Source organism: Ranitomeya imitator, chromosome 4, assembly GCF_032444005.1.
Source record: "Ranitomeya imitator isolate aRanImi1 chromosome 4, aRanImi1.pri, whole genome shotgun sequence".
Taxonomy (NCBI): Eukaryota; Metazoa; Chordata; class Amphibia; order Anura; family Dendrobatidae; genus Ranitomeya; species Ranitomeya imitator.
In genome coordinates, this window is record NC_091285.1 from 585662279 (window position 1) to 585679198 (window position 16920).

The 16920-nt window shown below is 42.4% G+C and overlaps 1 protein-coding gene across 2 annotated transcripts in view; it reads left to right on the forward strand.

Annotated features, from left to right (window-relative positions):
- FAH (fumarylacetoacetate hydrolase) overlaps positions 1-16920 on the forward strand; it is an 85131-nt gene that overhangs the window by 52512 nt on the left and 15699 nt on the right. For both annotated transcript variants that reach the window (XM_069766485.1, XM_069766486.1), the window contains exon 8: positions 959-1058. In XM_069766485.1, the coding sequence (XP_069622586.1) occupies positions 959-1058 (100 nt within the window). The remainder of the gene's footprint in view (positions 1-958; positions 1059-16920) is intronic.

Consider the following 16920-nt stretch of genomic DNA (forward strand, 5'->3'; position numbering starts at 1 on the left):
AAAATACACATTTGGTATCTCCACATTCAGAATCGCTCGATCTATCAATAAAAAAAAGATTGCTAAACGGCGCAGTGAGAAAAAAAAGTAAAAACGCCAGAATTACGTTTTTTTGGTTGCCGTGACATTGCATTAAAATACAATAACGGGCGACCAACAGATCATAACTGCATGGTATCATTAAAAATGGGAGCTCAGCACGCAAAAAATAAGCCCTCACCCAACCCGAGATAACGAAAAATGGAGACGCTACGGTTATTGGAAAATGGCACAATTTTTTTTTAACATAGTTTGGAATTTTTTTTCACCACTTAGATAAAAAAAAACATAGACATGTTCAGTGTTTATGAACTCGTAATGACCTGGAGAATCATAATGGCAGGTCAATTTTAGCATTAACTGAACCTAGTAAAAAAGTCAAACAAAAAACAAGTGTGGGATTGAACCTTTCTTTTGCAATTTCACCGCACTTGGAATTTTTTTTCCTTTTTTCTAGTACATGACATGGTAAAACCAATGGTGTCATTCAAAAGTACAACTTGTCCTCACTTGGCCATTTTGACCAAAAAATAAAAAATGTATGGCTCTGGGAAGAAGGGCAGCAAAAAATGAAAATGCAAAACCAAAAATACCTCTGGTCGTTAAGGGGTTAAATTGATGCCTTTGTTGAAAGAATCTGATGAGTGGTTCATTTTTACATGAGGAGCCTAATGAGAAATCATGCGTTACATGGTGAATATTAAGAGGCCTGTGTCCATCTAATGCGCTGATCTGCCAGATCTGTATATTGTAGCATCTCTGTACAAGGTCACATAGAGGTCTTGTTTTAACCTTTTTAAATTTCACACAGAAACAAACCGCAGTCTGAAAATCAATTCCAAGCTCCAGAAAACAAGCACAGTCTGTAATTGTGAAATCCTCTATTAATCAGGAGCAATTTTTCTGTCCTTTTTCACAGGCTTTCTTTGTAGGCCCTGGAAACGATTTAGGAAAACCGATTCCCATTCAGAAAGCTGATGAGCACATTTTTGGCATGGTGCTGATGAATGATTGGAGTGGTAAGACTTTCAGGAGTCATATTTTATTACAGAAACTTCTAATCAGAGAGACGATAAGTTAAAAAAAAAAAAAAAATGGTGATGGGAACATCCGAACGTTCATTAGTGTTTACCACTTGTGGGTTCTGAGCTCTCCATTGTCAACGTCTGTTTTTAGTGGCTACTTATGGGGGGTCCATATATTGATGATCACGGAATAAGGAAACTTCTAAGGCTAGTAACGTATCTGTCTGCATTTATGCAATGTTGCTATAAATCATAGACAGACATGGCAAGGTTAAAGCACTACTCCAGCATTATTTTTATTTCAGTGCTATAGTGGTGCCACTAATGTTAGTTCCATGATCCTAATCTTATACTTACAAGCCGCCGTCTTCAGCGCTTCTTGGCGTCGCTCTGGTCCCGCGCCTCCATCTTGTGACCGCAACTTCTGTCTGGAAGTCAGAGGTAACGATCACAAGCTCTCGGTGGAAGTCAAAGAGAGCCTCTTTCTGGCTTCATTCTGGACTTACATTGAGAAGTGACCTGTAACTCGTCCAGCAAATAGTGGACCAATCCGGTAGATCACAACTTGCAGAAGATGACTGGTGTGGAGCCCATAACGGATGAAGACGGCAGCTGGTGGTAAGTAGAAGTCCAGGGGCAGGGAACTTAGATTGGTGACACCACTGGCAGGGGTATAACGATTATGGTCGCAAGGGGTGTGAACGTAACTTGGCGTAAATGTAGATTGTATCAGTACGGAGCATTGGTTTTAACACGAAGCATTCATACAGAGATTATTTCTGTAATTCAGACGATATCATATCTATATTTTAATAGTTTTTTTTTTTGCTAAACATGAAGGAAATATTTGCTGATTATGGGCTTAACTTTTTTACAACCAATAGGTGGCGCTATGAGATCTCTGTATAATGCTAAATGTGTCAAATAAGTACAGATGGGTGGAGAACGCAGTGCAACTTCACTAACATTGTAATTATTGATCTTTAAAGCTGAACGTAAGAGGTACTTTTATTATATTAGAAAATTGCATTATGAGATGTTTTATAGTATATTGCTCTTAATAGAATCTATACTCTGTAATTAAAAGCTATAATGTGGTGATTTGCTTAGGCTGCGTTCTTATATGGCATCTTAACATCCTGGAAACAGAGGTTGTGTCAGTTTATTGAATGGAGGAAAGAGCCCATCAAGCAGAATTTTGCTTTTGCTCTAAAAGCCAGAATTAGAATTTGAAGGATCTCCTAAAATGAATGAGGCCTCTCTGCTTTTATTGGCATCAGTTAGGCAATGATCTGTTTTTCACATTAAGGGCTCATACCCAACAGCGTTAATAAAATCGGTCCGATGTTGTTCCTGAAAAGTTGGGACGTGTGTCATGCGAATAAAATGCGATTTTTCTCACCTTCCATCTGTACAACATTTGCATGACTTGCATATGGAATCCGTATGCAATGCGATGTTAACATTAGCTTTTACATATTCTCTGTCATTTAAAGATAGTTTTCTAACAAAATATTCTTCAATACATAGGTAGAAATATGTGAGTGAGATATACATTACTTTGCGTGTGTAGCTTACCATGTATTTAAGTCAGAAATAAATAGCTTAAAGAAAAAAATGCTGTGTGGTCCTCCCAAATTTTAATAACCAACAGAGGGGGAACAGACAGCTGGGGGCTGATGTGTATAGCCTAGGAAGGGGGTAATACTCGTAGAGCTTCCCAAGCTATTTAATATCAGCTCACAGCTGTATACTTGGCCTTTACTGGTAATTAAAATGAGGGACCTCAAAAAAATTGTAGGGCCAACATCTAATTAATAACCAGCAAAGGCAAGGCAGAGAGTTGTGGACTGATATTAATAGGCTAGGAAGGGGCCATGGATATTGGCCCTCTCCCTGACTTAAAACATCAGCTCTCAGCCACCCCAGAAATGGCATATCCATAAGATGCACCAATTTTGGAGCTTAGCCTTCATTCTTCCCACTTACCTTGGTGCAGTGGGAAATGGGGTAATAGCATTGGGGTTGATATCACCTTTGTATTGGCAGTTGACATCAAGCCCAGGGACTAGTAATGGAGAGGGATCTATAAGACTCCCCCATTAATAACCAAATAGTCAAATTGTAAAAAAAACAACACAGCCTGAATAAAGTCCTTTTAGTTGAAATAAACACCCCCTTTTACCCATTTATTATTGAAAAATTAAAAATAATGAACCATTATATTCCTCACCTGTCCGACGAGAAGAAAATCCATTTGTCCTGCAATGAGTCTGTAGCTCTGCTACATCTAGATGCCATACTGAACATTGACATGATGCAAACGGTTAACCTGACATCCAGCAGAGACACTGAGCTGCGTGTGATAGTGCTGCATCAGTTTCTTGCACTGACATGAATAAGGTAAATGGAGTTCATAGTCGATTAACTCAGATCACCTCACTGTCGTCACCACTAGTGTTTTCTATTATTCCTTTTAGAAATCTGTGACTATATTGACAGTTGCATGCAGCATGCGTGATTTGCATCCGTAAATCGTACTGAACTTGGCCATCCAAGTTTATGGGTTAATGGAAAACATTGCGATTTTCACAGACTGACACAATGGAGAAGACGGAGAAAATGTTTTTCCCATCTTCTCCACATCTGGGAAGAAAATTGGATCACACTGCGATCCCTCTGATCTGGGCTTGATCAAACGGTGATTACCATAATCAACCCGATTCTCTCAGTTGTGAGAAAATACCGTCCTGTGAGGCAAGCCTTACTGATTCTCCACCCACTCTGACACTGGCAGCACTGATTGGACAATGCCAGATTATGTAGGAACACCCATTGACAATATGTTCAAAAATTCTTTGAGGAATTACAGATAAAGTGTACGATAATGAGTTACAAGAAAATATACTAAAGAATTGTTATTTCTTGAAAAATTCATGTATTTACTAAAAGAGAAATGTCGGGAGAACTAACAGGTCCTCAAGTACTGTAGATCTTAGGAGCTGTGGCAATAGGAAAGCGCCGTGCCACTTCATCTCCTGTTACCTTTCAGAGGCTGCATCGTTTGGAATAATCAGGAGTGAAGTGGTACAGCGCTCTCCTAGCCTTGCTGTCACTTAAAGTGAACCTGTCACCAGGTTTGGCCGATAAGAGATCTGACCATCACCTTTCAGGGCTGATATGCAGAATTCTAAAATGCTGTATATCTGCCCCCAACCTGACCTGGAAGAGAAGAAAACAATTTATTATACTCCCCTGCGGGGCAGTCCAATGGGTGTCGCTCATCTGCTTGCGATACCTCCCTCCTGCTTGCTTCATGTGTATGATGCGTCTCCTTGGTCCTTGCGCAGGCATACTTCTCTGCCCTGTTGAGGGCAGAGCAAAGTACTGCAGTGCGCAGGTGCCGGGCCTCTCTGACCTTTCTCGGCGCATGCGCACTGCAGTACTTTGCTCTGCCCTCGACAAGGCAGAGAAGTACGCCTGCGCAGGAGCGCAATGCCGAGGAGACTGTGTGGATGACGAAGGGACGCATCAGCCACACGAAGCAAGCAGGAGGACGGGGATCGTAACAAGATGGGAGGCGCCGGACCAAGACCAGCGACGCCCATCGGACCTGAGCGCCCCACAGGTGAGTATAAAAAGTTATTTTTCTTCTCTTACAGGTCAGCTTGGGGGCAGATATACAGCATTATAGAATGCTGTATATCAGCCCTGAGAGGTGACAGCCATATCTCTTATTGGCCAAAACTGATGACAGGTTCCCTTTAATTTGTGGGGATAACATGAGTCCAACTCCTGCAAGGCCATTTTTAGCATATCCTGTTTAATAAAAAGCAGGGGTGGAGAATCTTTTTTTTTTTCTGCTAAGGGCCATATGGATTTGTATACGATCATTCCGGTCAAATATTTAATTAACTGACGCCTAATGGGATGGCTGCAGCTGCTTCTCTTTGCTGCGGTTGTGATGTTAGGTGGTATGGATGATGTTGAAATTCATAACTTCTTTTCCAGATTTGCATCCGTCTGGAGCATGGTGACTCTTTTTGAACTTGCAGCAATAAGTCATACTGAACCAGAGGCGTAGCTAGGGGTTCAGCTCAGGGAGGGCAAAACATGTGAGTGGGCCCCTAACAGGCGGACATATCATTACTGCAACCTATGCGGCAGCACATGGGCCCAAGAGATAAGGGGGCCCATTTCTACCTCTAAATAAGGTGCAATTTTGTATTTTTAGGAGCTCTTGGGCTGCAAAGGGCCCATATATTGTTCTTGCACATGGGCCCTTTTCTGTCTGTGTCAGCCTGTGGCCCTTAACCAGGTAACCATGATTATAACTGCGGTGGGTATAGGGAAACCTCAGGAGATGACCGCACTGATATTGAAAATAAATCTCTATTCAATGACCAGTATTGATATTACTGCCATACGGTGACATATAGTGGTAGATACCAGTCCTGCATGACAGATAGAGATCACAGTACACTTCTAGATGGTGACTTACCGCTGACATTTTTTCTGATGGAATTGTTCATTTTTCCCATCTTTTTGATCTGGCCCAGACCGACATGTCGACTTCTCCAGCCAGGACTCGTCTGCAGAGATCACAACAAAGACACATTTCACTTCACACATTTCCAGCCCCATGACATCTATTCCCAACCTGCACAAACTGCTCATCCTGCTGATTCCAATGCTGAGCCGCTGCTGCCGTATGTGTCCCTATTACTGAACCTGCTGTGTGGTACAATAACGGCTCCTCTTAGTGCCCTACATAGTAATGATGCCACTGTGCCCTCACATAGTAATAATCCCTGTTCTGTCCTCACTAGCTGAGGCAGGCTCATACGTAGCTATACAGTCAGCTAAACCGCTATACCGGGGTCCAATAGGGAGACTGTGGTTGAGTCTGTGCTTTATTAAACGTAGTGGTATATTGATGCGGTGAAACTGTGAACAATGTTATACATAGTATCAGTGCATGGTATAGAACAGATACATAATACACATGATATACATTATGCATAACATTTAGAAGGCTAGAAACTGAACTGGGAGTACAACTGGCTAGGCTAGGCTAATATGGAGCAGAAATATCTATAGGAAGCATAAAGACATACCGGCAATGCAATCGCAAGGGGGATGAAGTGAAGCGTCTTTCCTTGAAGGCAGACTGAGGAAAGTGAAAGGAAAAAATGGAGGGAAATGGAGGCTGAGCTACCATAATGCATTGCAAAGGAGGAGGAGAATCAGACATGGATAATACAAACACAGAAGATTTAACTGTCAACATAACTCTGACCGCTAGAGGGAGCCAAAGCACTAAAAACAAATAAAGATATGAACATCTATACTGAGAAACCTGCAATTACGCAAACAGATAATCAGGGTAACAATATTAGATGGCGGAGACAGAACAATCCCGCTTCTGTGCTCTCTAGATGGTAAAATTGCTCCTAGAAAATATTAATTTCCTGTACATGTGCCCTCCATATTTTGTCCCTAGAAAGTAATAATACTCCATGTGCAACTTTGATGGTCACAATACTGAGTGCCCCTCTTTATAATAATTTTTAAGTGCCCACTTAACATTTTTATAAGGTTCCCCATGTACAACTCCTCTATACACAGTGTGGTGGGCCCACAGATCACCTATACACCATATAGTGATCCCACAGCTCCCCTACACACTGTATAATGCTGACAGAGCTCCACTATACATAGTATAATGAGACAACTTCTCCCCTATACACAGTATAATGCCCCCACAGCTTTCTTATACACAGTATGATGGGTCCACAGCTCTCCTATACACAGCATTATAGGCTCACAATTGCCTTATACACAGTATAATGCTCCCACAGCTATCTCATACACAGTATGGTGAGCGCACAGCTCCCCCATACACCGTATGATGATCCCACAGCTCCCCTATACATAGTATGATAGGCCCACAGCTTCCCTATACACAGTATAATGGGCCCACAGCTCCCCTATGCACAGTATAATGCTGACAGAGCTCCAGTATACACAGCATAATTCCCTCACAGCTTCCTTATACATAGTATGATGGGCCCACAGCTCCCCTACATATAGTATGATGTCCCCCAGATTTACCCTATACATAGAATTATGTCCCCGCTGCTGTCCCAAACACAGTAGAATGACTCCCACAGTAGTCTTCACGTTTTATATTGTCCCCCACATAGTATATTTGCCCTCACAGTAGCCTCAACAATGTTTATTGGTCCTCACAATAGCCCCCATACTGTTTAATGTCCCTCACACTTCATAATAGCTGCCACGGTAGTCTCCACACATTGAGGGCCATGCACAGTAGTTCACACTGTATAATGGCCCTCTCATTAGCTCCCACACTGTATAATGGCCCCCACTGTAGTCCCCACACTTTATGGTGGCCCCCTACAGTGGTTCCCACACTGTATATGGGCTCCCACATTGTATGATGGCCCCCACACTGTACAGTGACTCTCGTTAGCTCACATTCTGCGCATGCGCTGGTGACTCAGCCAGTGCATCACCCAGCTGTTCTGTAGACGACAGGCTTAAAGAAACCTGTGGTCTACAAAACAGAGCAGTAGTGCAGGGAGATCATGTCACCCTGATCTACTGCAGAGCTTAAAGGGACCCTGTCATGTAAAGTAATGCTATTAACCTGCAGATATGGGGTTAATGTGCAGGTTAATAGCGTTCTGACACCGTATGGTGCCCACAATGAGCGCCCCCGTTGGAGGGAGGAAATTAACTTTATTCCTCCCAGCAGTCTTGCTCTTCCAGTCAAAGAGGCGGCTCCAATGCTTTTCAGTCACCGCTCTGTGTATAAAGAGCAGCCACTGTAACTGATGCCCTGGGACAGACTGACAGCCGGTTCAGCACCGTCTGTTATCCAGTATCTAGGTTTCAATGCTTCATAAGTGCCTGCTTAATATTTAGGAGTCCCCCTATGTACAGTAATAATGGCCCCAGCATCGCTGATGAGAGCAGGAGGTCATGTGACGATTTTCTTCTATTGAGTGAAGTCAAACTTGTCTAGTCAATACGTGCAAATAGCAAACGTGGTCGCATGACTGCCTGATCGCACCAATGGTTTTGGGGTCTCATGACGGCAGGCGCACCCCATCATGATTTGGCAGTCTGTAGTCTCAGAGTGACTGCAAACAGTCATCCCAAGCATTTAATAACTTAATAAGTAATTTATTCTTATAACATAGAATGCAGCCCGTGGTTACTGTATTGTTATACTTGTTAGGGGGAAGACAGATGGACGTATTTCTCATGTGAGGATCGCATCACAATCCTCGGACTGACCGTCAGTTCTCCTGACCTGAGCACGACAGCTGCATAGTAATCTATCACGCTGTCACGCTCATTGCAGGAGCGGTACTGGCCAGTCTGAGGATTGCAATGCGATACTTGCATGAGTTATACAGCGTCTGTCTGCGCCCTTATGCTAATACTTATCCTTGTTATAGTAATACTGAAATATTAACCTATTAGTAACGTAGTCATGCTATTAACCTGCATTGTTATGCTTGTTATACTAATACTTATAAAAAACCCAGCTCGCAAGTATAAAAAGCCCCCGACCTCCCCATCTCCAGCCCCCCAGACATCAACTATTATATGATGGAGTGCATATAATCTCCATTAAACAGTATAATAATAATCAGCCCCCCACTTCCCTGTGCCCCCTCACCCGTTTCAGCCCTCACAATACCCTCAAAGTCTCACATTCACCCCCCAGTACCCTGTTCCCCTCCCACAATACCACCATCCTCTTTCACCTTTACCCCACAATGCCGTCCCCCTTGCTCACCCCAACACCCACAATAACCCCCATCCTCTTACATTTACCCCACAGTGCCCTGTCCCTCTTGCACACCCCAACACCCACAATAACCACCATCCTCTCACAGTTACCCCACAGTGCCCTGTCCCCTCCACCACTTCAGCCCCCACAATACCACAATCCTCCCACATTCACCCCCACAGTGACCATGATATGCTTAAATCGAATTACTCTAATAAATTCCATCCCCACTCACTGATGAAGTTTTCAGGCAGTGAGGAGAACCAGGATGTGTCCAGATAGATGCTGGAGGGCACTAGGACCCAGCGTGCCTCAGCCAATCCAAGCTGCACAGCCAGAAAGTAACTGCAGCTGCTGCCAGCCCAGCCAGGAAGAGACCACATCACACTCTGCACGGAGGGAGGCTCTGCAGCCTGCCACTGTGCGGAGTCTATCAGACAGGGGAGCTGGCATTGTGCTGCTCTCTCCCTGACACCTCAGACGCAGCAGTGGATCTCCCGGTGGGCCCCTTCAGGTGACTGGGCCTGGGGCAATGGCCCTCTCTGTCCCCCCAGTAGCTACGCTACTGTACTGAAACACAGATGTATATTACACTGCAGGTCTCCTCACAGTGAGAAATTCATCACTGCTCACGTTACATTTATAGAACTTAGCAGTGGGAGACCTGCAGTATACATAACCTAGTAGACATTGAGACTGCTGTATATACATCACATAAGAGACATTGTGACTGCCGTATACATCACATATGAGACACAAAGGCTGCTGTATACATAAACTAGGAGATACCAAGACAACTGTATATACATTACAGGAGATATGGGGCTGTGGTATAGAGCAGGGGTGTCAAACTGCATTCCTTGAGGGCTGCAAACAGGTCATGTTTTCAGGATTTCCTTGTGTTGCACAGGTGATAATTTAATCACCTGCACAGAATGATTCCATCACCTGTGCAATACTAAGGAAATCCTGAAAACATAACCTGTTTGCAGCCCTAGAGGAATGCAGTTTGACACCTCTGGTATAGAGATCATAGGAGATAATGAGGCTGCCTTATTTATGTCACTGGACACACTGGGGCTACAGTATAGACATCACGGGAGACAAGTCAGTGCAGTATAATCATCACAGAAGATATGGGGCTGCAATATAGACATCACATGACACATAGAACTGCAGTATACACATCATAGGAGATTCTGGAGCTGCAGTATACAGAAGCTTGGTGTCACTCGGTCGAAGCGTTGAGGTGGTGGTGGAACAGTGTGTAATCCCCAGAATCATAGGTTGATTAATAGTGTTGAGCGATACCGTCCGATACTTGAAAGTATCGGTATCGGATAGTATCGGCCGATACCCGAAAAGTATCGGATATCGCCGATATCCGATACCAATACAAGTCAATGGGACACCAAGTATCGGAAGGTATCCTGGTGGTTCCCAGGGTCTGAAGGAGAGAAAACTCTCCTTCAGGCCCTGGGATCCATATTAATGTGTAAAATAAAGAATTAAAATAAAAAATATTGATATATTCACCTCTCCGGCGGCCCCTGGACATCACCGCAGGTAACCGGCAGGCTTCTTTGTTTAAAATGAGCGCGTTTAGGACCTGAGAATGACGTCGCGGCTTCTGATTGGTCGCGTGCCGCTCATGTGACCGCCACGCGACCAATCAGAAGCCGCGACGTCATTCGCAGATCCTAAATTCCTAGAATGAGGAGTTTAGGACCTGAGAATGACGTTGCGGCTTCTGATTGGTCGCGTGGCGGTCACATGAGCGGCACGCGACCAATCAGAAGCCGTGACGTCATGGAAGTCCCTAAACTCGCTCATTTTAAACAAAGAAGCCTGCTGGTTACCAGCGGTGATGTCCAGGGGCCGCCGGAGAGGTGAATATATCAATATTTTTTATTTTAATTCTTTATTTTACACATCACTATGGATCCGATACCGATTCCCGATACCACAAAAGTATCGGAACTCAGTATCGGAATTCCGATACCGCAAGTATCGGCCGATACCCGATACTTGCGGTATCGGAATGCTCAACACTATTGATTAATTCACCACATACTCTTGAGTGAAGAAAGCAAATTACTTTATTGATGTACAGCAAACATGCAGAAAAACCATAGGTGGTGTTGGTGAGAAGGTGAGCTGGCCAGATGCCACTAATACAGGCGCGAGAGCGCCGCATAAACTTGTCCTCTGAAGCAAGTGTTGTGACAAAGACCAAAAAAGGGTTGAAACGTTTCATGTCTACTATTGCATGTAGAAGTTCGGTCACCTATGGTCAAAATTACGGTTATTGTGAACAGTTAAGCAAGTTGAAGATGAAATGATCTCTAAAACAGGTAAAATTAAAGATGTCACATTTCCTTTGTATTTTAAGTAAAAAAATATACATATTGTAATTTTTTTACATTTTAAAAATTTCAAAAAGTAAAATGGGCCAAAGCAAAAGTTTGGGTACCCTGTACAGATAGTACCTAGAAGCAGCCCATTTGAGAGGATCACAGCTTGTAAACACTTTTTGTAGTCAGCAAAGAGTCTTTCAATTCTTGTTTAAGGGATTTTCCTCCATTCTTTCTTGGAAAATGTTTCCAGTTCTGTGAGATTCCTAGACACAGACTAGACACAGTTTTTTAATGGTGTTCTGATCAGGGGACTGTGAAGGCCATTGTAAAACCTTCAGCTTGCTCCTTTTGATGTAGTCTATTGTGGATTTTGATGTGTGTTTCTGATCATTATCCATTTGTAGAAGTCATCCTCTTCTCAACTTCAGCTTTTTTTTACAGAAGGTGTTATGTTTGCATCAAGAATTTGCTGAAATTTAATTGAATCCATTCTTACCTCTACCTGTGAAATGTTCCTGCGTCATTGCCTGCAACACACCCCAAAGCATAATTGATCAACCCAACTCTTAATGGTTGGCGAGATGTTCTTTTCCTGAAATTCTGTACCCTTTTTTCTCCACACATACCTTGATCATTGTGTCCAAAAAGTTCTATATTAACGTCATCGGTCCACAGTACTTGTTTCCAAAATGCATCAGGCTTGTTTTGATGTTCTTTTGCATACTTCTGACACTGAATTTTATGGTAAAGATGCAGGAGAGGTTTTCTTCTGATGGCTCTTCCATGAAACACACATTTGTGCAGGTGTCTCTGAATAGCAGAACAATGTACCACAACTTCGGAGTCTGCTAAATCTTTCTGAAGGTCTTTTGCAGTCAAGCGGGGGTTTTGATTTGCCCCTCAAGCAATCTTACGAGCAGCTTTCACTGAAAGTTTGCTTGGTCTTCCAGACTATATTTTGACCTCCACTGTTATGGTTAACTGACATTTCTTAATTACATTTCGAACTGAAGAAAGGGCAACTTGATAACGCTTTGCTATCTTCTTATAGTCTTCTCCTTCTTTAGAAATAAAAATGGTGGAAGTCCACAGAGTGCTAGACAAATGCTTAGAGCCCATGGCTGCAGTTTTTTTGGCACAAGGTTAGAGGAGGCTAGATTTTTATAAAGCTGGGAAATTTGCATGACCTGGCCTTTCCTACCGATAATGATGACAAGCCCTAGCATTAACAGGCTAAATAAGGTCTGAAACCTTGGAATGAGCACACAAGTCTCCTAGAGTGCCCAAACTTTGGCACCTGTCCATTTTGCTTTTTGTAATTTTTTTTAAATGAAACAAAATGGCTATATATACACATACAGTAGTGGCCAAAAGTATTGACACCCCTGCAATTCTGTCAGATAATACTCAGTTTCTTCCTGAAAATGATTGCAATCACAAATTCTTTGGTATCATTATCTTCATTTAATTTGTCTTAAATGAAAAACACAAAAGAGAATGAAGCAAAAAGCAAAACATTGATCATTTCACACAAAACTCCAAAAATGGGCCAGACAAAAGTATTGGCACCCTCAGCCTAATACTTGGTTGCACAACCTTTAGCCAAAATAACTGCAACCAACCACTTCCGGTAACCATCAATGAGTTTCTTACAATGCTCTGCTGAAATTTTAGACCATTCTTCTTTGGCAAACTGCTCCAGGTCCCTGATATTTGAAGGGTGCCTTCTCCAAACTGCCATTTTTAGATCTCTCCACAGGTGTTCTATGGGATTCAGGTCTGGAGTCATTGCTGGCCACCTTAGAAGTCTCCAGTGCTTTCTCTCAAACCATTTTCTAGTGCTTTTTGAAGTGTGTTTTGAGTCATTGTCCTGCTGGAAGACCCATGACCTCTGAGGGAGACCCATCTTTCTCACACTGAGCCCTACATTATGCTGCAAAATTTGTTGGTGGTCTGCAGACTTCATAATGCCATGCACACAGTCAAGCAGTCCAGAGCCAGAGGCAGCAAAGCAACCCCAAACCATCAGGGAACCTCCTCCATGTTTGACTGTAGGGACCGTGTTCTTCTCTTTGAATGCCTCTTTTTTTCTTCTGTAAACTCTATGTTGATGCCTTTGCCCAAAAAGCTCTACTTTTGTCTCATCTGACCCGAGAACATTCTTCCAAAACTTTTTAGGCTTTTTCAGGTAAGTTTTGGCAAACTTCAGCCTGGCTTTTTTATGTCTCATGGTAAGAAGTGGGTTCTTCCTGGGTCTCCTACCATACAGTCCGTTTTCATTCAGACGCCGACGGATAGTACAGGTTGACACTGTTGTACCCTCGGACTGCAGGGCAGCTTGAACTTGTTTGGATGTTTGTCGAGGTTCTTTATCCAACATCCGCACAATCTTGCGTTGAAATCCTTGTCAATTTTTCTTTTCCGTCCACATCTAGGGAGGTTAGCAACATTGCCATGGGCTTTAACCCCTTTACCCCCAAGGGTGGTTTGCACGTTAATGACCAGGCCATTTTTTACAATTCTGACCACTGTCCCTTTATGAGGTTATAACTCTGGAACGCTTCAACGGATCTTGGCGATTCTGACATTGTTTTCTCAAGACATATTGTACTTCATGATAGTGGTAAAATTTCTTTGATATTACCTGCGTTTATTTGTGAAAAAAATGGAAATTTGGCGAAAATTTTGAAAATTTCGCAATTTTCCAACTTTGAATTTTTATGCAATTAAATCACACAGATATGTCACACAAAATACTTAATAAGTAACATTTCCCACATACCTACTATACATCAGCACAATTTTGGAACTAAAATTTTTTTTATTAGGGAGTTATAAGGGTTAAAATTTGACCAGCAATTTCTCATTTTTACAACACCATTTTTTTTAGGGACCACATCTCATTTGAAGTCATTTTGATGGGTCTATATGATAGAAAATAACCAAGTGTGACACCATTCTAAAAACTGCACAACTGCACCCCTCAAGGTGATCAAAACCACATTCAAGAAATTTATTAACCCTTCAGGTATTTCACAGGAATTTTTTCAATGTTTAAATAAAAATGAACATTTAACTTTTTTCACAAAAAATTTAATTCAGCTCCAATTTGTTTTATTTTACCAAGGGTAACAGGAGAAAATGGACCCAAAAAATTGTTGTACAATTTGTCCTGAGTACACTGATACACCATATGTGGGGGTAATCCACTGTTTGGGCGCATGGCAGAGCTCGGAAGCGAAGGAGCCCCGTCTGACTTTTCAATGCAAATTTGACAGGAATTGAGATGGGACACCATGTTGTGTTGGAGAGCCACTGATGTGCCTAAACATTGAAACCACCCACAAGTGACACCATTTTGGAAAGTAGACCCCCTGAGGAACTTATCTAGATGTGTGGTGAGCACTTTGACGCACCAAGTGCTTTACAGAAGTTTATAATGCAGAGCCGTAAAAATAAAAAATCATATTTTTTTTCACAAAAATGATCTTTTTGCCCCCAATTTTTTATTTTCCCAAGGGTAAGAGAAGAATTTGGACACCAAAAGTTGTTGTATAATTTGTCCGGAGTACGCTGATACCCCATATGTGGGGGTAAACCACTGTTTGGGCACATGGGAGAGCTCAGAAGGGAAGGAGCGCCAATTGACTTTTCAATGCAAAATTGACAGGAATTGAGATGGGACGCCATGTTGCTTTTGGAGAGCCACTGATGTGCCTAAACTTTGAAACCCCCCACAAGTGACACCATTTTGGAAAGTAGACCCCCTAAGGAACTTATCTAGATGTGTGGTGAGCACTGTGACCCACCTAGGGCTTCACAGAAGTTTATAATGCAGAGCCGTAAAAATAAAAAATAAAAAATTTTCTCACAAAAATTATTTTTTACCCCGCAGTTTTGTATTTTCCCAAGGGTAACAGGAGAAATTGGACCCCAAAAGTTGTTGTCCAATTTGTCCTGAGTGCGCTGATATCCCATATGTGAAGGGGAACCACCCTTTGGGCGCATGGGAGGGCTCAGAAGGGAAGGAGCGCCATTTGGAATGCAGACTTAGATGGAATGGTCTGCAGGCGTCACATTGCGTTTGCAGAGCTCCTAATGTACCTAAACAGTAGAAACCCCCCACAAGTGACACCATCTTGGAAAATAAACCCCCTAAGGAACTCATCTAGATTTGTTGTGAGAGCTTTGAACCCCCAAGTGTTTCACTACAGTTTATAACGCAGAGCCGTGCAAATAAAAAATATTTTTTTTTCCACAAAAATTATTTTTTAGCCCCCAGTTTTGTATTTTTCCAAGAGTAACAGTTGAAATTGGACCCTAAAAGTTGTTGTCCAATTTGTCCTGAGTACGCTGATACCCAATATGTGGCGGGGAGCCACCGTTTGAGCGCATGGCAGAGCTCAGAAGGGAAGGAGCATCATTTGGAATGCAGACTTAGATAGAATGGTCTGCAGGCGTCACATTGCGTTTGCAGAGCCCCTAATGTACCTAAATAGTAGAAACCCCCCACAAGTGACCCCATATTGGAAACTAGACCCCCCAAGGAACTTATCTAGATGTGTTGTGAGAACTTTGAACCCCCAAGTGTTTCACTACAGTTTATAACGCAGAGCCGAGAAACTAAAAAAAAAAAATTCCCACAAAAATTATTTTTTAGCCCCCAGTTTTGTATTTTCCCAAGGGTAACAGGAGAAATTGGACCCCAAAAGTTGTTGTCCAATTGTTCCTGAGTACGCTGATACACCATATGTTGGGGTAAACCCCTGTTTGGGCACATGGGAGAGCTCGGAAGGGAAGGTGCACTGTTTTACTTTTTCAACGCAGAATTGGCTGGAATTGAGATTGGACGCCATGTCGCGTTTGGAGAGCCCCTGATGTGCCTAAACAGTGTAAACCCGCCAATTATAACTGAAACATCAATCCAAACACACCCCTAACCCTAATCCCAATGGTAAGCCTAACCACACCACTAACCCTGACACACCCCTGATCCTAATCCCAACCCTATTCCCAACCGTAAATGTAGCCCTAACCCTAGCCCTAACCCTAGCCCTAACCCTAATGGGAAAATGAAAATAAATAAATTTTTTAAATTTTTCCCTAACTAAGGGGGTGATGAAGGGGGGGTATGATTTACTATTTATAGCGGGTTTTTTTAGCGGATTTTTATGATTGGCAGCCGTCACACACTGAAAAACGCTTTTTATTGCAAAATATATTTTTTGTGTTACCACATTTTGAGAGCTATAATTTTTTCTTATTTGGGTCCACAGAGTCATGTGAGGTCTTGTTTTTTGCAGGACAAGTTGACGTTGTTATTGGTAACATTTTCGGGCACGTGACATTTTTTGATCGCTTTTTATTCCAATTTTTCTGAGGCACAATGACCAAAAACCAGCTATTCATGAATTTCTTTTGGGAGAGGCGTTTATACCGTTCCGTATCTGGTAAAATTGATAAAGCAGTTTTATTCTTCGGGTCAGTACGATTACAGCAATACCTCATTTATATCATTTTTTTATGTTTTGGCGCTTTTATACGATAAAAACTATTTTATAGAAAAAATAATTATTTTTGCATCGCTTTATTCTGAGGACTATAACTTTTTTACTTTTTTGCTGATGATGCTGTATGGCATCTCGTTTATTGCGGGACAAGATGACGTTTT